The 27458-nt window shown below is 43.1% G+C and overlaps 1 protein-coding gene across 1 annotated transcript in view; it reads left to right on the forward strand.

Annotated features, from left to right (window-relative positions):
• Window positions 1–26605, forward strand: part of LOC124775716 (glutamate receptor ionotropic, kainate 2-like) — a 282789-nt gene extending 256184 nt beyond the window's left edge. The window contains exons 15-16 of the mRNA XM_047250541.1: window positions 6495–6763; window positions 26381–26605. Of these exons, the coding sequence (XP_047106497.1) occupies window positions 6495–6763; window positions 26381–26509 (398 nt within the window). The 3' untranslated portion in view covers window positions 26510–26605. The remainder of the gene's footprint in view (window positions 1–6494; window positions 6764–26380) is intronic.
• The last annotated feature ends 853 nt before the right edge of the window (window positions 26606–27458 follow it).

The following is a 27458-nucleotide window of genomic DNA, read 5'->3' on the forward strand; positions in this document are numbered from 1 at the left end:
CATTGCTTTGGACTATCCCAAATTTACTGGTGCAGGCATGGATTGGCCTCCATATTTGCCGGATTTGACTCCCTGTGACTTTTTTTTGTGGGGCACAGTGAAAGACATGGTCTATCCGAAGCATCCCGCCACGCTGGACGAGCTTGAATCGGCGATCTCTGTGGCATGTGAATCCATTTCAGTTTTGACACTGCGGAATGTGATGGAGAATTTCATTCTTCGTTTGCGCCACCTCTGTAGTGCCAATGGTGAACATTTTGAAAACATTGTGATGTGATTGTTTGCAAAGATTGTTTTCATACGATTATTTCACTTATGTATGCTGATATGAGCTGTACAGCGTACAGCGCCGTTTTTGTAACTATTATTTCGAACTGCTGTATAAACGTCTTACAGCTTTCACAATAAACATACCGTTTACTGCATTCCTCTATCGATATTTGTTTTCGAGATATTTAATTTTGAAATCAGGGAGCCCTTTTCTGGACACCCTGTAGAAGGCACTTACACACTAAACAGGGACGGAATTACTGCTATCTGTTGCACACAATCGCTACTGATTTAAAACGTTACAAAACGGGACCAACTTGAGGTCACGATACTGTTCCAAACGTGGTAAGAGAAACATTACTCGGTTTTTAGATGTAACTAGGGTGCGGGAACAGTATAATAAGCGCTATAACCTCTCCGATTTCTGGAGAGCCGGAAGAAGAAAGCCACCGCGTCATATTGTGTATTGAACTGGGAACCTAGAAACGACGGAGACGCTTCATCCCCGCCGTAGCCCACGGTAGTACATAACCACACAACAGGCTACAGAAGTCCACTCACCCCACCGCCGCCCCACAACAGACCCAGGTTATTGTACGGTTGGGCTCCCAGTGGACCCCCCGGGAACGTCTCATACCAGACGAGTGTAGCCCCAAAGTTTGCGTGGTAGAGTAATTATGGTGTACACCTACGTGGAGACAGTGTTTGCGCAGCAGTCGCCGACACAGTGTAACTGAGGCGGAATAAGGGAAATCAGCGCGCATTCGCCGAGGCAGATGGAAAACCGCCTTAAAAACCATCCACAGACTGGCGAGCACACCGGACGTCGACACTAATCCGCCGGGCGGATTCGTGCCGGCGACCGGTCTGACTTTCCGCTCGGGAAGCAGCGCGTTAGACCGCGCGGCTAGCCGGGTGGGCTACCGCGTCGTAGCTTAGCTCTGAAGACCAACTAGAAACAACTTCGGGGCCACAGGCTGCCAGGGTGAAGAAGAGTTGACAAGACTCCCACAGTGTCATCAACTCATTTCGGCCTGCACAAGACTACGCTGTCCGCGTTTCTAAAACATCATGCAGCACCTTGATTAATACTTTAGGATGCAGAAAGAGCTCTTACAAACACACGTGCCTCTAGCAGTCGCAAAGCGGTCCATGCCATTGCTCAAGTAACAGCGACATCGAACACACCACAGCCCACTGCTCCGGCCACTGCCACCACACTCCGCGCCACTCGCGGCACCACGTGGGGAGCCACCACACAGCCCCAGCGCTGGAATCCAAGTCTATCAAACGGCAACGCGCACGCGCCCAAATAGCCTTCAATTCTCTGCACAGGAAATCCTCTGACAAGAAGTTTCGAGAGAACAATCGAACCACCCAAAACCAACAGAAGACGCAACAACACCAGCGCAAAAACGATTTATTACAAGTTATCCGTGGATGGTTCATGAAGGATACTCAGTATTGTAGAACACTCAGTATAATGTCGTTTATTGAAACTGAACTACACTTCTTGAACAATCACAATATACACTCACAAAAAAAAACAAATAACTAGTAGACGACCTTTCATCAAGAGCGTCGGTGAGGTCCGTCGGAGCTGGTCCTAGCTCGGCGAGGAACTGGTTGTACTGCTGCTGCGCTGGCCTTATAAAGCCGGCGGAGGCCGGCGGAGTACTCCAACTTTCCCTGCATCTGTGAGGCGACCTCTGCAGGTTCGCATTAGTCTCTAGCAAGTTCTGTTTGTTTCGAAGAATTGTTTTCTTCTTGGTTGCGCCTGCAAGTGCTTGTGTATGTTCTATGGTACACAGGGGTGTCTTGAGTGTAATCTTCCTGGCAGGGGCCGTTTGTGACAACGTAACAGTTTAGTATGGAAGGCTCAACAGGGTGGAAAAAGACATCCTAATAATTAATCAGAGCGGGGTGGGGGACATCGAATCGAGCTAAATTTTGTAACTAACGCTTGTCGGAGATGCGCCATTGAGGAGCAATGTCATAAAATGGCAGCCAATCAGTGACGAGTGTATGGGAGAGGAAGTATTTGGGTGACATTTTGTGGCTGTAGCGACTCAACGGTAGTTTTTCTTCCTGTGGTTATCTGGGAAATTTTACACGATTCGACATGCCTTACCCTGCTCTGACGTTACTTTCGGGTCGTTTTATCCCTCACTGTAAGAACGGGCAATATCGTGGTCGGCGTATCCAGGAATACATACGATCAGCAAAGGCTGTACAAATCAGCTCGTTAATCGTAGTAGCTGTAACTAATGCGTATTATCATGCCATGAAGACTCTAAACCTACTTGATAAGTTAGATAAACAAGACAAAGTCAGCACTATGTCATTTTAGTTATTCAAAAGACGCATACACCCAAAATTTTCAAGAAATAATGTCCTTTCCTTCCTAATTTGAATCCCACAATTTCTTTTAATCACTCCTAAAGAGCCGTTTTGTATACGAGGATACATTCAGAATCTATCTGTTTCCATGGTAAAATGATAGATAACTGTTTTGTGTAATTAACTCTAAAAGCTTTCTTTGTAATCTCAATAAATTCGAACGTCAATCAGTGCTGTAGTTCCCGTCTGCGGCCATCTTAATGCGGTGAACTGAATGAGCACTACATACAATTCAAATTCCGCACATTAAAAATTTATTTCTTCGTCACGCGTGGGGCAGGTGGAGTAGATTAGTTCTTCCTTACCCTTCTGTGCACAAACTATGAAAACTGTAACAAAGGATTTAGTATTTGAGGAGAATATTACCTAAGTAACTAAAAATAGAGTACTATGATTCGTCGTATCTGGTTGGGTTATTTATTTATTGCATTAGTAATATCACTTAACATTAACTAAAACAATACTAAACCGGGTTATAAAAATCAAAACACCCACAATAATGTTCTTCGAGTCAGCAGGACCCGTAAAATCATTTGACGAAATGAACAACACAAAGGTACGACAGTCAACTGGTTATTATCTCTGTGGGCAGAGATATTAAAGTATCATAGCTAAAGAGTGTCCTGCTCTACATCAGCGGCACACAGACGTCCCGACACGACGCCAGTATTTGAATTCTATTACGTACTGTTTCATGACTGTAGGAAGTGGATAGGACTTTTTAGTACCGTCAGGCAGTAAACGCTTAATAACTTGCTTCATCTGACGATCGATAATCTTGTGCTCTTTTTCCATTCTCTCCACGTAATTTGCTACATCCTTCATTATATATCAAAATGTTAAGCTCTTAATAAGGTTCAGTTTCACAATTACTCACCCAGAACAGATATGAAAGATCTGTAAAAGACGATAGTCTCTTCCACAACACCCCCTTGCCCCTCTCATCTTTCTCGAAAATCCTCGTTTACTCTTATTTACTTATAGGACTACTGGTGAACTGTACGTATCTGTTAGATGAATATTTATTTAATCACATTGGAGGCAAACATTAGTCATAGGTAAATATCTAATGGGAGAGACGATAAAGGGATGCAAGGTCACCGTCAGAAATATTTGAAACAGCTCCAGAGCACTGTTAAAATCGGTTAAGAGGAAGGAACAAATCACAAAAACAATACATTTACTCCACTGCAAGCGCTTATACCCTGATCAGCCAGCACATAATGACCAGTTACCTAACAGTCGGTATGTCCACCTTCGGCACGGATAACAGTGGCGACGCTTCGTCGCATGGAAGCAATGAGGTAGATCGCTGGAGGGAGTTGGCACCACATCTGCACGCGCAAGTCACCTCATTATCGTAAATTCCTTGGAGGGGAGGGGTGATGACCTCCGACGCCACGTTCAGTCATATCCCAGATGTGATCGATAGGGTTCAGATCTGGCGATCACATTCCTGACCTTGTGACAAGGCGCACTAACTTGTTGAAAAGCGCCACTGCCGTCGGTAAACACGATCGTCGTGAAGGGGTGTACGTGGCCTGCAATCAGTGTACGGTACTAAATGGTTCAGATGGCTCTGAGCACTATGGGACTTAACTTCTGAAGTCATCAGTCCCCTAGAACTAGGAACTACTTAAACCTAACTAACCTAAGAACATCACACACATCCACGCTTGAGGGATGTAGTGCCTAGAACCTCTCGGCCACTTCGGCCGACAGTGTACGGTACTCCTTGGCCATCATGGTGCCTTGCACGAGCCCCAGTGGGACAGCTGATGCGCACATGAATGTTCCCCAGAGCATAACGAAGCAGCCGCCAGCTTGTCTCCGTCCCGCAGTACATGAGCTGTTCACAGGAACATGGCGGTTCTTGCCCTCTCATCGGATTGACGAAGAAGATATCGTGATTCATCAGACCACACAACGCTCTGTCACTGCACCAACGTCCAGTGCCGATGTTCATGTGCCCATTTCAATCGTTGTTGTCGATGTTGTGGTGTTAACTTGGCACATGTATGGGTCATTGGCTGCGGAGACCCATCATTAGGAGTGTTCGTTGCACTGTGTGTTCAGACACACTTGTACTCTGCCCATCATTAGAGTTTAATGTCACAGTGTGCCTCCTGTCCTGTTTTACCAGTCTTCCCAGCCTACGACGATCAACATCCCACGACGTTCGACATTTGTAAAGAGGAGTGGCCGCCCAATCCCCATTACGTCTGGATGTCCACTTGGTTTCGACACTTGTTGAAGACACTCACCACAGTGCTCCTCGAGCACCCGACAAGTCATGCAATTTCCGAAACGCTCGTGCCGAATCTCCAAGCCACGACAAACTGCCCTCAGTCAAAATCAGATAGATCGTGAGTCTTTCCCATACTAAACACAGATACTGATACTGATACTCCATGCAGTGTGAGTTTGTCTGACTAGCAGTCATTCCTCGTCAGGTGACGCTTCTATCGCCTGGACTGCTTTATATCGATAGTAGGTAGGTGGTCATAATGTTGCTGATCAGTGTAAGCGAGTCTTAGAAATTCTTTGCCCTCAATGGAAGACTGTGCCGTGTTAATGGTAGTATAAGAGGGTTAGCAATACTTTCAATTATCTCCTGAAAAAAAAAATTCAGCAGTAGCCTGTAAACGGTCGTTTGCTGCTGTGTTTTAGTGCAAAAGTTACTAGTGCTGGTGGAACAAACATGTGTATGTACAGACTGTGCTGTTTTACCATGTATGCACATGTGTGCTCGCACTACTTAGCAGCGTTACGAATGTATATAACAGCAAATGACAACGACTTATAAATGTGTCAGCTTGTATAAAGTTGACATGGATTAAAGCCAGAACATCTGCACTTGATAATGGCCTAAGGCCGAAATTGCAATAGTGGAAATAAAAAGTTTAACAGTCACTGGTGAACATGATGTCCTTCAAAAATGTGCAAATATGGTGCTGTATAGCGTCCCCTCGATTCTCCATTGCTCATATTGAATAAATTATGTAAGCGACGGGTAACACAAAATCAATATTACGCATTTCTCATTTGTTTGACCTTTTCTGCCCACGCCCCATTCCTAATCCATTACATACGGAGACATTTCTATACGTCTTTCTCACATTTACAACACCATATGGTGGACAAAATTGGACTTAATTTTTTCCAGCGTAAATCAGCTCCACATTAACACATTATAATATCTACTAATTTTCGCTGCCATACGTTAATTACAACCCACACTGGACCTCTGTGATAGCTCCGCTTTAATTGAAACACCCAGCTGGTATATGAAAAGCAGGTGTGGGGCTGAGAGTTATTCGAAAGTAAGGAAATCAATTCATCCACAAAAGAAGTGGGTTCAAAGAGACTTACTGGACCGATTCTTAAATATTGGTTATCAGTCTGGGAGCCTTATAAGTTTGGATTAATAGAAAAGCTGAAGTGGATCCAACAAAGAGTGACTCGTTTTGTTACGGGACTGCTTACTCGACGCAAAAACGTTGTGGTAATAGTTACCAAACTCCAATAGTAGACGCTACAACTGAAGCGTTCTGCGTATCGGAGAGCTCTGCTGTTAAAGTTTAGAGAGAGAGTACTTCAAGAAGACTCAGGCATCTACATATCTCTCGTAAGTAGACGAGAAAATGAGTGAAGTTAGAGCCAACACAGAGGTTTCCCCTCAGTCGTTGTCATGTGCGAATGGAACACAGAAGGGAGGGACTAACAGCGATGCCAAGGTGGCTTGCAGAGTGTAGTTGCAGATATAGATGCGGAGCAGTCGTAACGGATATTCCTCCAGGAAGGCTCATCTTATGTTGGTACAGACTCACCCTACCGGACAGCCATCAGCGGGGCAGTGCTGACGCTGCAGGAGCGAGGCAACCTGACCGCCCTCAAGGAGCTCTGGTGGAAGGCGCCCGAGGGCAAAGAGTGTCCTGCAGAGGAGGAGGGGCCTTCCAGCAGCAACGCCGAGCTGGGCATCCTCGATGTGGGGGGCGTCTTCCTCGTGCTGGGCTGCGGTATGATCCTCGCCATGATCATCAACGTCCTGGAGTTCCTCTGGAATTGCCGGACTATCGCCGTTGAGGAACAGGTGCGTGGAGCTACAACCATATTTGTGTGACTAGGCAGCTCATTGCTAAAGGCCTAACAAATGTTACATGTGCTGCTACACCAATAACATTTTCTTTTATTCTGGAGGTGGGCTACAATAAAATCACCACTCACGTGCATCAAATGTGTGAAAGTAAACACAACAGATGAATTTAAAAAATATATGAGTATAATTATTTCACATGAGTGTACACTGTGCCTCCGTAGCCGTTATCACGGAAACTCACAGACGTATTTCGAACCCTGCTTCGTCAGTGAGGTAATGAAAGGTATGTGCTAAGGTCTGATCAGGGTAGACCCAGAAAATAAAGTCGATTGTTGCCAACCGCAAGGTGGAATGAGTATAATATCTTTGCGTGGGAGGATCTTTGATGGTTAAGAGAGCCGGGCGCGCACAGTAAAAAACTCAGTAGTCTCAGCTAAATGCTCTGAGGAAGCAGACGTGTGGTGACAGCTTTAAGAGAGGATTCGCGCTACGCATTTTTCAGGTTGTACACTGAGCAAACTTTAGCACGTTTATGGGAGAAGCTATAAAACTATTTCAAAAATGGTTTTTGTTAGATACTGTTCAGAGTAAGGATTTGTGTGTCCAAGTTTTGACGCAGTAGGTATTTTGTAAAACTTTTTGTAAGAGTGATTCGTGCCGCAAAAATGTATATGACTTAAATTTTTATCAACATTGTGTTTAAATCTAACAGCCTGAATCATAATCCACATCCTTTGCTTGTACGGGATATGAAAATGAGTAGTAAAGTAAAGTTACCCACCAAATGAAACAACGTAAAGAAAATGAGGCCTCTATGCAATATGTATGTGCAGTTCATGGTTCGAAATAGATTTTGGTATAACTTAAGTTATGAGAGCTAAGCTATTTCAAATAACTACTTTTATGCCATTGGACAACTGGCATTATTCAATTCAAGATATAATTTCATTAAGTAAACATCAGAGCCAAAAGTTAATTTTCCAGTACCATCTTAATGCCACTGCACAAACGGAATTATTCTCTTAAACTTGATTGCTGAGTCAAATACATGTTTCATTGCTGGCAAAATGGAGGAGTGCACGAAACAAGTTCGCAGTCAGAGCAGGTTTGTTGAATAATTATTTTGGAGCAATTTTATCTTTGATACTTCCACTAATTAAAAAGGAAACAATTTTGGTTAGATACTTTCACTTTTAAAGATTATTTGGACATTATTCTTTCGATATGAAGAGGCCGTGAAGTAATCACTGCAGTGAACATCGTTGCTCTCTTTCCAACGAACTGTCTACAAGACGTTGCATGGTGTTGAGTTCTTCATTACATTGGGCACAGATAGAGTGATACAACTGCAATGTTCGCGACAACTTGGGCATCGGCCTTAGAACAAATTAAGTGCAATAAAGACGTCAAATACGACAGACAAACAGAGCATGTTGTCTCTTTTGAATGATATGAACGCGCTGATCAGAACTGCGTCTATGCCTTCGTGTTTGAACAGGAGGGGTTGGTTTATACAGGGTGACTTTTTCCATCGAATTCAAACTCTGATAGATGAGAGGATACGGAACAAAAAAGATGTAATGAACTTACGTACGGAAATGCATGGTTTCCATGCTAGAGACCATTTATTCAATCATACTTTGTTACAGAGTCTGGGTCTTATAAGTGCACTACCACGCAGCCACAGTTACAGTATGCATTTCCTCCAAGAGGATCATACTGTTCCTCATACGTCATGCTGTAGCGCCGTTCCTACCTTAGTAATTGGTAATGTTGTGTCCGATTCATTCCTCTTGCTGACTCACCTTGTAGTGGATGTGATGCAGCGCTGTACGCAATAATTCCGTATTTGAATCGAGAGCTTATCGACGTGGTGTCAACATACGGAAAAGCAAATGGCAACGGGCGGCAGGCAGCAATGTTATAGCAGGAGACCTATCTCCTCCGACAAAACCCACAGCATTCAATGTTTGCAACAGTGTTTCGCCGTTTGTCTGAGACAGGGTCGTTTCAGGATGCAGGAAATCGTGAAGGACGTACCCGAAATGTTCAGACACCAGACTTAGAGGAAAATGTGATCAACACTGTGGAAGGCGACCGCTGTTTCAGTACCAGGCAGTTGACTCTCCAGTACAGGATAAGCCAGACGATCGTTTGGAACATTCTCCATGACAACTGTTACTACCCTTATCACTTACAGCATGTGCAGTGCTTGCTAGCGATAGATTTTCCACATCGGGTGCAGTTTTGTCACTGGTTTCTTCACAAGGCAACCATGATTCTGGGATTTGTATCATCCTTTCTATTCACAGAATAGGCCACCTTTACGCGGAGTGGTATCTTCAACTTTCATAACGGTCATCTGTGGGACAGTGTGCGGAACCCCCATGGTATGGTGACAGCGAATCATCAGCATCGGTGCAACCGGAATATGTTGGCCGGGATTATTGGCGACCGTAATTTGGGACCGGTCTTCGTTCCACGACGCCTAACAGGCTAAAACTATCAGCATTTCTTATGGGTGGCTTTGCCTCCACAGCTGGAAGAAGTTCCATTGGTGATTCGGAGGGTTATGTTGCAGCTATATGGTGGTGATCCAGCCCACTTCGCCGTTAACGTCCGGATGCATCACAATCGTGTCATCTGTGGTGAATGGATCGGACGAGGGGGTCCAGTTGCACGTCCTGCTCGTTCAGCGGACCTCAATCCGTACGATTTCTGGTTAGGGTGCCATCTCAAAAGTATCATGTATGTAGAGCCCATTCCAGATGTGAAGACACTGTAGCAGAGAATTCCTGCTGCCTTTGACACTGTTTGGATGAAGAACGGCCGACGTGAACGTGTGAGACAGAACATGCTACGGCGCGAACACGCATATGTTGAGGCACATGGAAACTATTTTCAACACATACTGTAAATGTGGGTGCTTGGTACAGTGCGTGTTAGATCGCAGTCTTTGTGACAATGAATGACTGAAAAATGGTCTCTAGCATGGAACTTATGCATTTCCGCAAATAAGTTCATTACACATTTTTTGTTCCGCATCCTCTAATCGATCAATCGGTAGAGTTTATACGCGGCGGAAAAGATCACCCTTTTTTATTTCATATAACTTCAGTTCTATCTTGACTGCAGCCATTCTTCTAGAAGTTTTAATCTGATGGTTTCAGAGTCGTAGTTTTGATGTTTAACTGCTTATCCAACACCTTGCTTTTGAAGACGACATCGGCGAGGATCACTAGGATGAGTTTAGCTGACAGCTCCCTTAATGCGGTGAAGTGTATGTGGACAACATGTGTACCCGTTCGTCTTGAACAAGTGTTGTTGGCTTTGTGCACTTCTATTCCTGCAAGTATAGCTGCAAACGTAAATATTCGTGCTGCCATTACTTATCAACTTAAGACATCAGATTTCTGATTCTTGAAGCGAATAATGTTACAAAGACGCCAAAAAACTTTTTCTTCCTTGTTAGAAGGCAGAAAAAGAATTTTTTTTTTTAAACAGGCTGCTCGGGGTAGAACGACCGTTAGCTGACACCTTTTCAACGCCGTTTATTAATGTGGGCAGCTGATACGTTTGCGCTGGAACAGATGAAATCCTGTCGCAAGTGATCGCTGAAACGCAATTTAGTTCTGAAATTTCGACGAGCGAAGAAATATTTCTGTAGGCGTTGGATAAACAAATCGTATTTTGCTCATAAAATGTGACTATGTTACAACTATCTCTGATAGTTCGTTTGTCCACAGCTCTGCTAGAAAAGCTAGCCTCTACAAATCCTAAAATTTGAGGTAAATGTGAATATGAATTGCTAAATCATACTCCATAATTTTACCCTAAAAGATTTTCAGTAACCTTCGGCTCGACAAATGTAGACCCTCTATTCCTGGCTGAGATACTCTCCACTTACAGCCAACCAGTAAATTTCATGCATCATAATATGATACTGGAGTCTCTGAATGTACTGTAGTAGTCAGACTTGTTTCATTTAATGCGTAGAGTCAACTGAAAAAATACCTATAATTAACGCATGCGAGCTACAGAGACTCCAATGCTCTTCTTCATTGTTAACCATTTTGTTGAATGGTCATATTCTTGAAATTAACGTTGAATTAGGTGCCTGTAATACTGCACTGATTCATTAATTTCCTTTTCTTCTTAAGAGTCGTTTCTTGTGTTTAGTATTACTATAAATCCGTATACACTGTTTGGCAGTAAAAGTGAAGCACTCAGGACAGGAGAAAGAAAAGAAATGAAACTCGATGGGTTGAAAGGGCATGTGATTTATTTCTGTGATTACGAAATCGAGTCAAATCTGCTAAGAACTTGGCAGTATCAGCCCACTCATCAGTATGACGTTGCGTCTTCTCAGGCCTGGTTGCATACACTGATTCGGTTGGCAAGGGTGCCAACAAGTCGTGGTATCGTCAGATGGGACAAGCTGGGCCACAACCGCTGTAACTTGTCCTTCATATCCTGGATACTGGTAATTGGACGGATCTGACGTCCGAGCTGGTTCCCATATTTGTTCCATTAGGGATAGATCCGGGAATCTTGCTGACGGCAGGAGAACTTATGCATCATGCAGACAGCTCATAGAGATACGTACCAGGTATGCATGAGCAGTATCCTGTTGGAAAATGGCACCATAATACTGTCACACGAGAGATAACACATGGGAACGCAGACATATCGTTGTACTGTCAGACTTCTCTTAGTTACTATTAGCCGTGACCCGAAGTCATACCCAATTGCTCCATTCACCATGATGCCAGGAGTAACACCGCTGTGCCTCTCCAAAACATAGGAAGAGTGCGACCCCTCCACAGGGCGCCACCATACTCGCCAACGGTAGTCAACCACGTTAGTGCAGACCAGAGATTGATCGCTAAACGCAGTACCACACCATTCATCAGCAGTTGCACAATATCGTGATCCTCCCTTGTGGTGGTCAGACATCGTCAACCGGGAACTTGACGAGGAGTATGCCTCCCGTCAAGTTCCCATGTAGTTCCACTGTCACATCCGAATGACCCACGAGTCTGGATATTACGAGGTGCATTCAAGTTCTAAGGCCTCCGATTTTTTTTCTAATTAACTACTCACCCGAAATCGATGAAACTGGCGTTACTTCTCGACGTAATCGCCTTGCAGACGTACACATTTTTCACAACACTGACGCCATGATTCCATGGCAGCGGCGAAGGCTTCTTTAGGAGTATGTTTTGATCACTGGAAAATCGCTGAGGCAATAGCAGCACGGCTGGTGAATGTGCGGCCACGGAGAGTGTCTTTCATTGTTGGAAAAAGCCAAAAGACACTAGGAGCCAGGTCAGGTGAGTAGGGAGCATGAGGAATCACTTCAAAGTTGTTATCACGAAGAAACTGTTACGTAACGTTAGCTCGATGTGCGGGTGCGTTGTCTTGGTGAAACAGCACACGCACAGCCCTTCCCGGACGTTTTTGTTGCAGTGCAGGAAGGAATTTGTTCTTCAAAACATTTTCGTAGGATGCACCTGTTACCGTAGTGCCCTTTGGAACGCAATGGGTAAGGATTACGCCCTCGCTGTCCCAGAACATGGACATCATCATTTTTTCAGCACTGGCGGTTACCCGAAACTTTTTTGGTGGCGGTGAATCTGTGTGCTTCCATTGAGCTGACTGGCGCTTTGTTTCTGGATTGAAAAATGGCATCCACGTCTTATCCATTGTCACAACCAACGAAAATAAAGTCCCATTCATGCTTTCGTTGCGTGTCAACATTGCTTGGCAACATGCCACACAGGCAGCGTTGTGGTCGTCCGTCAGCATTCGTGGCACCCACCTGGATGACACTTTTCGCATTTTCAGGTCATCATGTAGGATTGTGTGCACAGAACCCACAGAAATGCCAACTCTGGAGGCGATCTGTTCAACAGTCATTCGGCGATCCCCCAAAACAATTCTCTCCACTTTCTCGTTCATGTCTTCAGACCGGCTTGTGCGAGCCCGAGGTTGTTTCGGTTTGTTGTCACACGATGTTCTGCCTTCATTAAACTGTCGCACCCACGAACGCACTTTCGACACATCCATAACTCCATCACCACATGTCTCCTTCAACTGTCGATGAATTTCAATTGGTTTCACACCACGCAAATTCGGAAAACGAATGATTGCACGCTGTTCAAGTAAGGAAAACGTCGCCATTTTAAGTATTTAAAACAGTTCTCATTCTCGCCGCTGGCGGTAAAATTCGGAGGCCTTAGAACTTGAATGCACCTCGTAAATGATTCCACCAGCCAGCCAAATCGAGGTCCACAATGAGGCCACTTCCAAACTCTGTCAGGTGCAGGCACACGACATCTCCGTGTCCTTCACAGTGATTGCTCAACATCTGACGCTGTGCAAGCCCATTATATACTCTACCAGGCCTGGTAACAATACTAAAAACGAGAAACACAACTCAAAATCTCCAAGATTGGGGACATTTTACTGAAGCTCGAAACTTAGAGCGGAATTCAATGCGAGACACATATGATAGTTTTCGCAACGAAACTCCGTCTTGAAATCTGCCAGAAAATCCAAAGAGCTTCTCGTCGTATGTTAAGTGCACCAGAGGCTATAACACCCCCCCCCCCCCCCCCCGCTTCCCGGGATTTGCGAAATTACTAGTTGACAATGACCGTGAATTATGAATTTTGACCCGCATCGGGATAAAGCTTCAGAATCCGAAGTAAATAATGATTATTCCGCGGGAAACAGGAGACGTTATAACTTGATCGTTATTGAATGAGTAATTTCATTCAATAACTATCGGTAAATGAAATAATGGAAATAATTTGGAAATAAATTTTGCCAGTGGAAATTTTGCCGAAAGAAATGATTAAGTTGTACAAGCAATTAAAACAATCGGTCGCCAGCTCAACTGATAAGCGACAGTACTGTTAAGTACGTGAATAATTGTGTCAAAAGTAAAGTTTACCTGCTTTTAACGCAGGAACTTTTACGTAAGCGCTGTGTCAGGCTCAGTAGTCATATAAAACAATGTCATAACAATCTATCTACACTTAAACATTAATCGCTAACTTTCAATAAGTATTTTGATAGTAATTTTGTTCATAATTTGTCAGCTAAGTGCAATGCTGACAACACAGATAATTATATATCTAGATTTTGAATAATGGACTGTCATTGCGTCTTTAAAATTAGGTACTTTGTACAGTTTAATCTACTGATAATGAAATATATTGCCAAAAATTGATTAACTATGTTTTGAATGATAATAATTCATTAATTGGGGGATTGTCAGGTGGAATAAGCTTAATAGTTTCATGAAATATCCTTGAACTAACTTCAGCTGAATATGCATTGAAATAAATTTTAATAATCAAATTTATTACTTCAGTCACTACGGTTGGCGTAAGCTTATTAAGTGCAACAAGTAACTACGATAACCAGTATGAAATTTACCCTTCACCGTCTATGCAAATAATTTGATAATTAACATATTTTCTCTTGATAATGGCGTGACACACTCGGATCAATAAGGTAAGGATCGGAAGGAACCTACTTGGTGTCATTGTCGGGTGGAATGTAACTGCAACACTTCGATTATAAAGTGCTTGTTATTAATTGTTCAACTTCAGAGAAAAGCACAGTCACTGGCAAGCCTTCTACAATTTTATCTCATGAAAATTACGTAGATCTTACTTCCCTCGTTGTCGGTGGATCGACGGAATTCCACGGCAGCGACACAATGTGGCAGCGGGCTTTTACTTTTGCGACTTGGGCCCACAGTGCGCTTCACATTTAAGTCCTCGTTTCTTCAGCACTATGCCCATTAATCCATAATAACTTGCCCGGCCATGCTTCCAGATATGCCGACCATTACTCTCACGTCGTACTTAGAGCCACACACTAGCCGTTATATCTAACACAGCTAAGAATAGCAGCACTCGACTGTTCGTCTTACTCCGAGCACGGCGTCACTGCTACTACTACCCGCTGGCGCGCTCCCGCGCCCAGCGGCACGACAAAACAATCTCTCTGCTCAACGTTAACTAAATATGCCCTGACTTGCCAGTGTTAAATATTACATAATTTAAATACAGTATTTACAATACATATTTACACTAGACAATACATCGTATACAAACAGTTTCATGTGTTAAGTAGCCGGCCGGGGTGGACGAGCGGTTCTAGGCGCTACAGTCTGGAACCGCGCGACCGATACAGTCGCAGGTTCGAATCCTGCCTCGGGCATGGATGTGTGTGACGTCCTTAGGTTAGTTAGGTTTAAGTAGTTCTAAGTTATAGGGGACTGATGACCTGAGCAGTTGAGTCCCATAGTGCTCAGAGCCATTTTTGTGTTAAGTAAGCGAAAATATTCATAGCAAGGACTGCGTTGTAGCCTCACAAGGCAAGACACAATCAATACCTTCACTGTGTGACACCAGAAGGAATATTACCGATGACGTCGTCACTAAAGCGGCGTTATTAAACACAGTTTTACGAAATTCCTTCACCAAAAAAGACAAAGTAAATATTCCAGAACTCGAATCAAGAAGAACTGCCAACATGAATAGCTTAGAAGTAGATACCCTCCGTGCAGCGAAGTATCTTAACAAAGGCAAGTCTTTGGTTTCAAATGGTATATCAATACTGTATCCCGATACAAGAGCCCCATACTCAGGTATCATATACAACCGCTCGCTCCACGAAAGATCCGTACCTAAGACCGGGAATTCGCACAGGTCACATTAATACTCATGAAAGGAAATAGGAGTAATCCGATTAATTATTGACCCATATCCCTAACGTTTGTTTGCAGTAGGTTTTTGAAACAAACACTGTATTCGAACATTATGAATTGCCTCAAAGAAAACGGTCTATTGGCTCGTAGTCAACAGAGATTCAGGAATTGTCGTTCTTGTGAAATACAACTGGCTCTTTGGTCATACAAGGTAATGAGTGCTGTCGACAGAGGAGTTCGATTTGATTCCATTTCTAGATTACCAGATGCTTTTGACATCTTTCCCTACGACAGACTTCTAATCTGATTGCATGCTATGACGTATTGCTTTAGTTGTGCGACTGGATACGTGATTTCCTGCCAGAAAGGTCACATTACATACTCGATGGTAAATCATCGATCAAACAAAACTGATATCTGGCGTTCCCCAAGGAACCGTTACACGCACTTTGCTGTTCCTAATCTTCTTAGATTGTTTGCAGATGATGCTGTCATTTACCTTCTAGTAAAGTCACCATAAGATCAAAACGAATTGAAAAAAGACTTAGACACGATATCTGTACGATGCGAAAAGTGACAGTTGTCTCTGAATAAGGAAAAATGTGAGATCATTCACATGAGTACGAAAAGCCATCCTCTAAATTTCGGCTGCACGATAAATCGCACAAATCTAAAGGCTGTTATTTCAACTAAATGCCTAGGAATTACAATTACAAACAATTAAAATTGGAAGTATCACATAGGTAATGTTGTGGAGAAGGCAAACCAATGACTGCGTTTTATTGGCAGAACACTGAGAAAATGCAACAGGTCTACTAAAGAGACTGCATACACTACGCTTTTCCGTCGTCTGCTAGAGCACTGTTATGCAGTGTCGGATACGCATCGGATAGAATTGACAGTGGACATTGAAAAAGTCCAAAGAAGGGCAGCTCCTTTTCTGTTATCGCTAAACAGGGGACAGAGTGTCACGGATAAGCGAGTTGGGGTGGCAGTCGTTAAGACAAAGGCGTGTTTCGTTGCGGAAGATCTTTACACGAAATTTCAATCTCCAACTTCACCCTTTGAATGTAAAAATATTTTATTGTCGCCAACCTATGTAGGGAGAATACCCATCGTTATAAAATAAGAGCTCGTACAGAAAGACTTAAGTGTTCATTGCCGGCTGGTGTGGCCAAGCGGTTCTAGGCGCTTCAGTCTGGAACCGCGCGACCGTACGGTCCCAGGTTCGAATCCTGCCTCGGGGATGGATGTGTATGATGTCCTTAGGTTAGTTAGGTTTAAGTAGTTTTAAGTTCTAGGGGACTGATGACCTCAGATGTTAAGTCCCATAGTGCTCAGAACCATCTGAACCATTTTTAAGTGTTCATTTTTCCCTCACTCTCTTAGAGAGTGAATTGGCACAGAAATAGTCTGAAGGTGGTTCGAAGAAACTTCTGCCACGCACTTAAGTGTGAATTCCAGACCAGTCGCATAGATGTAGAACACTAATGCACTGTGGTGCCCGTTCTAACCCACACAGAACTGGCTCTTAGCACTATGGGACTTAACATCTATGGTCATCAGTCCCCTAGAACTTAGAACTACTTAAACCTAACTAACCTAAGGACAGCACACAACACCCAGCCATCACGAGGCAGAGAAAATCCCTGACCCCGCCGGGAATCGAACCCGGGAACCCGGGCTAACCCACACAGAGGATTGCAACTCTAAACATTTGCATACCTGCCGATGGTGTGTACGTGTCTGAAGCTACACTGTCATCCGACCATGTCTTGTGGGCGCTTCACTTCTTTTTCAGGCAGTACAGATTTGAAATAGCAACTACAACTATGTTTAATACTTAACAGAATTGTGAATGTATCCAAATACTTGTATCAATTTGATAAAGCGTGATTAGATCTGTTCGCCGAACCATCGTACAGATCAAGATATGGTGACAAATACTGAAAATTAAAGGCTGCTACGTACTTTCATACTATGTATTCCTGGATATCAATTGGTGGAAGATAGTATATAAGAAATTTTTTCAGTTCGGCTGTTATTTTACAATTCAGTATAAAATCACAAAGTAATTAAATATCTTTTTAAATAAGTGATAACAAAGTGGTTTTTCTCCTCAAGCTACAGAGGTTGTTGGGGTCTTCAGTCTGGAGACTTGTTTGATGCAGCTCTCCATGCTACTATGTCCTGTGCAATCCTCTTCATCTGCGAGTAGCTACTGCAATCTACAACCTTCTGAATCTGCTTACTGTATCCACCTCTTGGTCTCCGTCTACGATTTTTACCCTCCGCCCCCCCCCCCCCCCCCCCCAAGAGACATATGTCCCGCCAGACCAAATTCGTGATCCCTTGAGTCTCAGAATGTTCCCTACCGACAGATCGCTTCTTCTAGTCAAATTGCGCACAACTTTCATTTCTATCCAATTCTGTTCCTTGCCTCCTCATTAGTTACTTGATCTACCCTTCTAATCTTCAGCATTCTTATGTAGCACCAGATTACAAAAGCTTCTAATCTCTTCTTGTCTAAACTGTTTATTGTCCATGTTTCACTACCGTACATGTCCACTTTCCGGACAAATGTCTTCTGAAAATACTTCCTAACGCTTAAATTTATAATCGATGTTAACAAATTTCTCATTTTCAGAAACGCTTTTCTTGCCATTACCAGCCTACATTTTATATCCTCTCTGCTTCGTCATCATCAGTTATTTTGCTGCCCAAATAGCAAAACTCATCTATTACTTTAACTGCCTAGTTTCCTAATCTAACGTCCTTAACATCACCTGATCTAATTCGACTACATTCCATTACACTTGTTTTGCTTTCGGAGATGTTCGTCTTATATCATCCTTACAAGACACTGTCCATTCCATTCAACTGCTCTTCCAAGTACTTTGATATCTCTGACAGAATTACAATGTCATCGGCGAACCTCAAAGTTTTTGTTTCTTCTCCTTGAACTTAAATTCCTTCTCCAAATTTTTCTTTAATTTCCTTTACTGCTTCTCAATGTACAGATTGAATAACATAGGGGATAGGCCACAACCCTGTCTCACTTCCTCCTCAACCACTGTTTCTTTTGTGGACTGGCAAGACAGCCAATCCAATAGGACGGGAGGCCGAAGGGCACGCGTTTAAGCTCACGCAGGATGGCGTGAGGTCTGGAACAGGACAAGGTCTTTATAGTAGTAAAAATAGTACGTAGCTTCTGGAATACTTAACTTTAATCCATAATTGGTGAACATCGGAATGACGGTACATGCATCACAAAATAAATAGCAATTGATAATGGCGCCTTGCTAGGGCCCGCATCTCGTGGTCGTGCGGTAGCGTTCTCGCTTCCCACGCCCGGGTTCCCGGGTTCGATTCCCGGCGGGGTCAGGGATTTTCTCTGCCTCGTGATGGCTGGGTGTTGTGTGCTGTCCTTAGGTTAGTTAGGTTTAAGTAGTTCTAAGTTCTAGGGGACTTATGACCACAGCAGTTGAGTCCCATAGTGCTCAGAGCCATTTGAACCATTTGAGCCTTGCTAGGTCGTAGCAAATGAAGTATCTGAAGGCTATGCTAACTATCGTCTCGGCAAATGAGAGCGTAATTTGTCAGTGAACCATCGCTAGCAAAGTCGGTTGTACAACTGGGGCGAGTGCCAGGACGTCTCTCTAGACTTGCCGTGTGGTGGCGCTCGGTCTGCTATCACTGACAGTGGCGACACGCTGGTCCGACGTATACTAACGGACCGCGGCCGATTTAAAGGCTACCACCTAGCAAGTGTGGTGTCTGGCGGTGACACCACAGCTTCCCTTCGTGCCCCTCGAGTCTCATAACTGCCATCTGGTTTCTGTAAAAGTTGTAATTAGCCTTTCGCTCCCTGCATTTTACTCCTGTTACCTTTACAATTGCAACGAGAGTATTCCAGTCAACAATGTCAAAAGCTTTCTCTAAGCCTACAAATGCTATATATATAGGTTTGTCTTTCCTTATCCTACGAGGTAAGATTAGTCGTGTGGTCAGTATTACCTCACGTGTTCCTACATTTCCATGGAATCCAAACTGATCTTCCCTGAGGTCGGCTTCTACCAGTAATTCCATTTTCTGTAAGGCATTCATGTTAGTATTTTGAAACCATGACTTACTAAACTGATAGTTCGGTATTTTCATACCTGTCAGCAACTGCTTTCTTTGGAAGTGTTATCATTACATTCTTCTTTAAGTCTTAGAGTATAGCGTCTGTCACATACTGTACGTCTTGCACTGTAGATGGAAGAAGTTTTGTCATAGCTGGCTCTCCCAAGGTTGCCAGTAGTTCTGACTGAATGTCGTCTATTCCTGGGGCCTTGTCTTTCAGTGCTCTGTCAAACGCTTCTCACAGCATTGTATCTCACATCTCATCTTCATCTATGTCATTGATAGTAGAAAAGTAATATCACAGCTTTGACATTCTGATGAAAATACATAACTAAACCAACAAAAAAAATATTACTTGCAACTTTTGTACAAACAGAAACGCTCACGCTTCACATCAGTGTAATGTATTATACAATTTTGTATTGTTTGACTTTTGGAATATGATTAACGAAATATTAACAAATACAGGACTGTGTTCAAAACTAGTGTAATGTATGCATAATGCTGGAAAGATCGCAATTCCTTGCATATATATATATTTCCAAATCGAGTATACAAGACCTGTTCAGCTTACTTACAACACTGTTTTATTATGAATAATATAAGAATTCAATAGGAATCACACTTTCTACTTATTTCCACACTACTAGTTTCATTAGATCTTAAATACATCAACTACAACTCATAGAGTCTATATTTCTACTACAAGTATTAGAGAGCTGCAAGTAACTTTGGTTAGAAGGCCTCAAATTGTTATTAAAATTAATGCAAATGCCTTTGTGTATTAAATTTTTATGCTAGTTACTTTCCATTTCTGTTGTGTGATGTTCATTATCATTATCTAAGAGATAGAAAGTGCTGTAGAAAGACCGTTTGAAAACTGAAGGTAGCTTCCAGGATATTTTTTCTTTCTTTTATTTTTTTAACTGATTTCATCCTACAGTTACTTTAACTGCATTTATTAAACTGGACTAGGATGACTTAAACATTATTGTTTACACACTACCAGTGGTTGAACTTTTTGGTTTACAAACAAGCACTTGGTTATAAATGATAAGATACCTGCGATAGATCAGCGAATGTATTCATCCAAAATTTTTGGTAACATTTTTGGGGAATAGCGAGATTGTTGGAGTCCTTGTAGCGTTTCATACAATTTAAAATCCAGGTTTCCTTGGAGGTATTGTCTTACATGCATGAAAAACTTCTGTAGTCTGTCAGTGATCTAAAACTTCTTAATGGGAAATGGGGGAGTAGACCGGCGACTCATATACACCGAGATAGCTAGAAATTAAACCTACATGTGAGACTGCTTGGGCAAAACTCAATGTAAAGAGCGGACATTAACTTATAACTGCATATCTCTATCGACTACTGGACGCACCTCCACGTGTAACAAAAACCTGTAGAGAAAACTTCAGCTCGCTAGTAATTATGTACTCCAACCAAAGTGCCATCGGAGGAGGAGACTTGAACCACCAAATGATCTGTTGAGTCAATTACAGTTTTGTAGGTCGTAGGCATGAAAAAAGAGCCTGCGAATCTACATTAAATACCTAAAACAGACAGTTAGAAAGCCCACTCGTGATGGTGATGTATTGTGTCTAATGGAAAGAGACAGACCTGACCTCTCTGAGTATATCCAGGTTGAAACTGGTGTCAGTTATCACGTGGAAATTTTGGGATCGCCAAAGTGCAATGAACAAGTAAAGCTAGTAGAAGGATTTATATGTTCAGCGAACTGACAGAAGTGTCACATCACAAGGAGGAAATTGAGAAATTTAACTCTGGGAAGGACCAAGTGTGGCCCAAGTTAGGAAGAATAATGTGTCAAGTACTGTAACACTCTGACCAACCTGTTCCACACCTACACTCCGTTTCTTGCTCCAAGCTTATCTGTACTGAATTCATGTCACCACTTTTCTCCATGAAACGGACAGTGTCTTTGGTAGCACAAGTCACGGAATAAACCACTGGAACCTCATTTACCCAACAATCGTCATCGAAAATCTGTTTCAGGACTGTGTTCAAAACTAGTGTAATGTATGCATAATGCTGGAAAGATCGCAATTCCTTGCGTATCTTTGCGCCTTGGTTAGTGGCGAATGAAATATTATTAAAATTCTGATGATTTACTCCTTAAAGTTAAACAACGTTTTCTTCAATTAGTTGTTAATAAATTCCCCAGTTTTTTCCTGTCACAAAAGTAAGTTGTCACCAATACTACATTTCGCATTGCTAAATCTTGATAAGCAAAGTGCACAGTACCCGATAGGTAACACATTTTCTGATATGTATCGGTCCGTATACTTGTTGTATGTCCACATGCTTTCCGTCTATGGCTTTTATAATGCTGGGCACCATACGCGCCAGTATTAGATCGGCTTGTCTTTCAGCATTTCGCGCTCCTGTCGCAGAATGAGGCTAAATATTAGAGACGTCTACATGTCGCAATTCTGAACCGATATCTACAAGCTTGCAAGCTACCTCGTGTGTGAGGGAGAAAGAGATGTGAATTTTATTTAAATTCTATATATGAAATGCTAGGAGTGGTGTTCAACATATAAGTGGTTTATTCAGTAAAACTGCATTAAACGGCACATGCAATAATGATTGAAATTTTATCAAATTCATTTAACAATCACTCACAAATTATTCATATAATGATAAACAAAAATAAAAAAAATTTGGGTCGCCAGATACTGTAGAAAGTATCAAATAAAAAAACAACAAATAGAATTGAATTGGCACCAAGAGCTCACAACAAGTGAATTATATAAGGTGCTTGCCCTGGTATTTGCCTTTTAACATGAGCATTGTATGACTTCATTCTAATTTAACATCTAAATAAATTACGCGAGACGGGTTGACCTGGTGTATTAAATGAGGAAGGAATTAAAAAAAAAAAAAAAAAAAAAAAAACAAAAAAAAAAAAAAAAAAAAAAACAGCTCTCTTAGCGGGCAAACGGTGAATACTGTGCCTTCCGTCTTTATGAGCATCTAACACATTGCAAGGAAATTGAAGAAAGGGAAAGAAGAATGCGCAGCTAGGAAAGTGGGCGTTTTCTGTATTGCCGTGTTCATAGCGTAGTCGGCGTGGCGGTGGAGTCGGCTGATTGCATGCGCCTGCATCAAGACTCTGCCGGCGACGTAGTTGATAGCGTCTAACATGCCCTACGCTGAAAATAGTGACCGAAATCTGCTACTGGAAGTTATCATTACTGGACGACGGTATGCGTCCATCTGCAAGTGCAAACCTACGTGAAACTGCATTAAACAAAGCTCAAAACTGTTCTAACAGTACTACCGTCATCGGACTTGCAGTAAATAAAAATGTGATCCTGAGTTAAGGTCTTGATAACGCGCACAGTGAGTGAAGCTCGCTTACTTGGATCTAACAGACTTTGCTCCCTACGCTGTTTGCGACGAATGCAAAGTGCATAATCTCATGACAAGCGATAAGAGAATCCTTGCGACTTATCGGAAGCAGTCAAGAGTGAACTCCTGCCTCATCAGATGCAATATTCGGAATCCCAATACTAGTGCACTCCTTGCACCTGGAGAGAGAGAGCCGCTCCCCTCCAACGTCTTGTCTCCGCCCTTCCGCAAATTACGTAGCTCTTACTATTTTTCAAAGCCAACGTTAGATTCTTGCCAATAAAGACGTCCCTTTCAAAATTTCCCCCCACCTTGCCGTCGCATTTCGCGAGGAAAAGAGCGCCACACTCTGTGTGAGACAGAGTATGCAAATAAACCAAGACTTCTCCCTTTGAGTATTGCCGCTACGTTCCCAGGTGTTTTGCTCGCGGGACACGGTCAAAATTCCCCGGGCCACTTGAGATTCTTGGACACCCAAGTTGTGCTGTTGCTATTCAACTCGCCGCTCTGTCCGCGTTACCTAGAATCGTGACAAAACTGTTTTTTGCTCTAAATTTGTAGTTTCCGCTGCCTCGGGCACACATGCGAATGTCCACGGCTTCCCTTGGAAGCGTGTTGATGTATGCAGCGTCTTCGCCTGTCGCTAATCCTCTGGGGGCCTGCCCTCTGTGAAGCGTGCCGACATAGGCGCGCGACTGCCACTCGCCCGTGGGCACTACCTGTGTCCACCTGGTCGCCGGGCTACCCAGCTAGGAATGCATCAGAAAAATTCCTTTCATGCACAAAGCGTACCAAGTTTGCAAAGAGAAAAATTATAGCCCTTTACAGACGCAATAATTCACCTCCATCACACTTCATATATTGCAATAAACTAATGATTGATTTTAAAAGCAATTATCTCCTTTAACTATGAACATGAAAAGCTTTGACGCTTTTCAGGCTCCTGACAAAATGCGTGAAATCCAACACCTAGTATTGATGTAATAGCCGAAGATCTCTGGCATGCATTTCTACGCGCGTTTGATTGTCTTAGCTTTCTCGTGTCCTGCAGACATGTGTCTTCATATGTGTGGTGGCGGATCTGTGAGACAGGAGAGCAGAGCACTTGCCACAGCACACCTAGCCGACATCTTTGTCAGTCACTAAGGAAAATCTCTCTCAAATATTGTTATGACCATCTTCCTTCGCACTCAGGACATATTCCTTCGAATCAAGTTTCGCTTTCACACTCTCCTTCTTCACACGTTCAAGCGCCAAGGTACAACAGCGGGTGACTCAACGGCGCTCTGGTAACTAGGAGACGGTGAGGCAATTCGAGCATATGATGCTCGAACGAACTTCGAGGAAGTCGAGTCCAGTTGCTAGCCACGTCAAAAGCGATTGTATTGACACCTGCCGGAGTTACGCGGAACTACTTTCACCGAGCAGTTCTAGCGAGCATAAACGTCAGATGCAGACCTGTAAAAGTCAGATATCCTGCTACTCTTGGCTATCAAATTTTGCCTCACAGTCCGCATTCTCCTGACATGGCACCCAGATACTTCTCTCTCTGAAAACCATTGTGTGGCAGGCATTTTCCCAAATACGCGAGGTGGTTTCCGAGGTGGAACATTTCCCAAAGAGTCAAAACGCAGACTTCTACAACCAAGGTGTCCATCAAGTCATCCATCGTTCGGAAAAAGTTTTGCTTTGAACGCGGAATGGGTAACACCATCATCAAGTTTCGTGATCGTAACTTCATTTTTTCGAGGCGATAACTAGAACTTTATGACTAACTCTTGTAGAGGTTCATAATACAGGGTGCGTCAAAAAAATGTATACACACTTTGAAGCGTCATAGAAAATTTATTTCCCGTTCTACAGTGTTAAATTTCTGGAAATGGAAAGCTTAAAGTGCAATTGGAAAAATAAATATACATTGCAAATGTGATTAATGTTCAAACTGGTGGCCTTCAGCATCAATACATTTCTGAGTACGAGTCACCACTGATTCCGTACATCGTACCAAAGTGTCCGCCTGAATCTCATTCCAAAGTGTGTCCAGGTTACGTGGTTTACGTTTGTACACCTCATCTTTTACTGTGTCCCATACGAAGAAATCCAGCGGCGTGAGGTCTGGAGAGCGTGCAGAAAACTCGATTGGTCCCCTGCGTCCTATCCACTGGCCTGGCACATTGTGATCCAGGTATGCTCGTACGTACCTATGATAGTGTGGCGGGACGTCATCTTGTTGGAAATAAAACTCATAATTACCGTATAATACACGAATGGCAGGGAATATGGTGTCAGAAAGCATTTTTAGGTACGTTTCTCCAGTAACAGTACCTTCAAAGAGGAAAGGCCCAATGAGTCCCCTTGCAGGCAAACCACACCACACATTTACACCAGGCAAATTCACAGCCTTTTCAACTGTAATGTGAGGATTATCTTCAGCCCAGTACACACAATTGTGCCTATTGACAGTTCTATTGAGTTTGAATTGGGCTTCATCCGACCAAATTATGCTACCCATAAAACCCGGTTCACGTCTCACCATCTACTGAACCCATTCGCAAAATTCTGACCTTCGATCTGGATCGTCGTCACTTAGCTGTTGCACCAGCCTTGGAATGTACATACGAAACTTGCCTTTCTTCAGGATGCGTAGTACACTACTAGCACTTAACATTACTCTCACGTGCCGCTTTCCATTAAGATTTTTGAGGCGAACGGTGAAACAGTTCCAAGACCGCAGTTGTGGAATCATCACTTGTAGCTGTACGAGGTCGCCCTGATCGACCTTTATGCACATCACACACTGTTTCATGAATTTCAAATTTGTCTCGTAGAAGTGTAATTGTTAACCTTGAAAGTGGTTCTGTACCATACTCACTTCCCCACTGTCTTCGAACCGCAGCTGCATTCTCAAACTTCCGGCACCACTTAATTATCTGCTTCCGCGCTTCAAAGCTCAAACGCACGTCCGCCATGTTGCAGTTACTTCCTTGCCACTGCTGCCACCTATTGAAGAAACATAACATTACTTTCTCACAGATATTTAACCTTGTAGAACGGGAAATAAATTGTCTATGACAGTTCAAAGTGTGTATACATTTTTTGACGCAACCTGTATAACGCTAGTTTTCAGGGCACTGCTCTACGTTTGCAGATCTTTCACCAAGTTAATTACATTGCAACTTCTGCTACAACAGCGCAGAGACAACAGTTTTTTTAAGACGTTGTTCAAGTGTTCACTTCATAAGGATGCCCAGGTATGAGCGCACCAGCTATTGAAACCATTTTGATAGCAGACCTTCGAGATCCTCCGAGCCAGCGAGGTCCACCTGTCTACAAGTCAGCGACAGCCTTTTATTCAAGAAAGCACTGACCGCTTGTTTCAGATCTCGCACTGGGACGCGTTTGTGTCTGAGCTGAAACTGGTGTCGCGCCTCTGCAGCGACGTCAAGCCTGTCCGCAAGAGCCACCTGCCGCAGCTGGAAGGACCGCAGCCACCGGACGTATGCGGGTAGACGCACGAGGAGCGCGGTGGTGTGCGACCAGATGAACGCATTGTTAGTGCAAGTGCTCACAATCAGTCAAGTCTGTGGTTACTGGCATTAGATCCGAAGCGCTTTAAAAACGATTCTCGTTGGAAGCACATAATAGGTTTCTGCAGTCTCCAGACTTATACACCTACATCCACATTTATACCCCGGAAGCCAACTTAATGCGTGTGGAGGTGCGTATTTCTCGTATAATCAACTGTTACCCTTTCCCTCTTCCATTCGCGGATGGCGTATGCGCAGAATGACTGTAGGTAAACCTCCGTATTAGCTCTAATTTTTTGGATTTTTCCACTGTGGTCATTTCTCGGGATATTTGTCGTCGGGTAATATCAAGCACATGAAGGGCTTATTTCAGTAGTGGTTCAAGTTCACTTTTGTTCATTCTGAGATACAGAGTCCTAAAGTTAAAAGAGCGCTGAAAAATCTGCAGTTGAAATACCACAAATGTTCAAGTACCGGGTGATCAAAAACTCAGTATAAATTTCAAAACTAAATAAATCACGGAATAATGTAGATAGAGAGGTACAAATTGACACACATGCTTGGAATGACATGGGGTTTATTAGAACCAAAAAAATACAAAAGTTCAAAAAATGTCCGACAGATGGCGCTTCATCTGATCAGAATAGCAATAATCAGCATAACAAAGTAAGACAAAGCAAAGATGACGTTCTTTACAGGAAATGTTCAATATGTACACCATCATTCCTCAACAATAGCTGTAGTCGAGGAATAATGTTGTGAACAGCACTGTAAAGCGTGTCCGGAGTTATGGTGAGGCATTGGCGTCGGATGTTGTCTTTCAGCATCCCTAGAGATGTCGGTCGATCACGATACACTTGCGACTTCAGGTAACCCCAAAGCCAATAATCACACTTACTGAGGTCTGGGGACCAGGGAGGCCAAGCATGAC

This window comes from Schistocerca piceifrons, chromosome 2 (assembly GCF_021461385.2).
Source record: "Schistocerca piceifrons isolate TAMUIC-IGC-003096 chromosome 2, iqSchPice1.1, whole genome shotgun sequence".
NCBI classification, from domain to species: Eukaryota; Metazoa; Arthropoda; class Insecta; order Orthoptera; family Acrididae; genus Schistocerca; species Schistocerca piceifrons.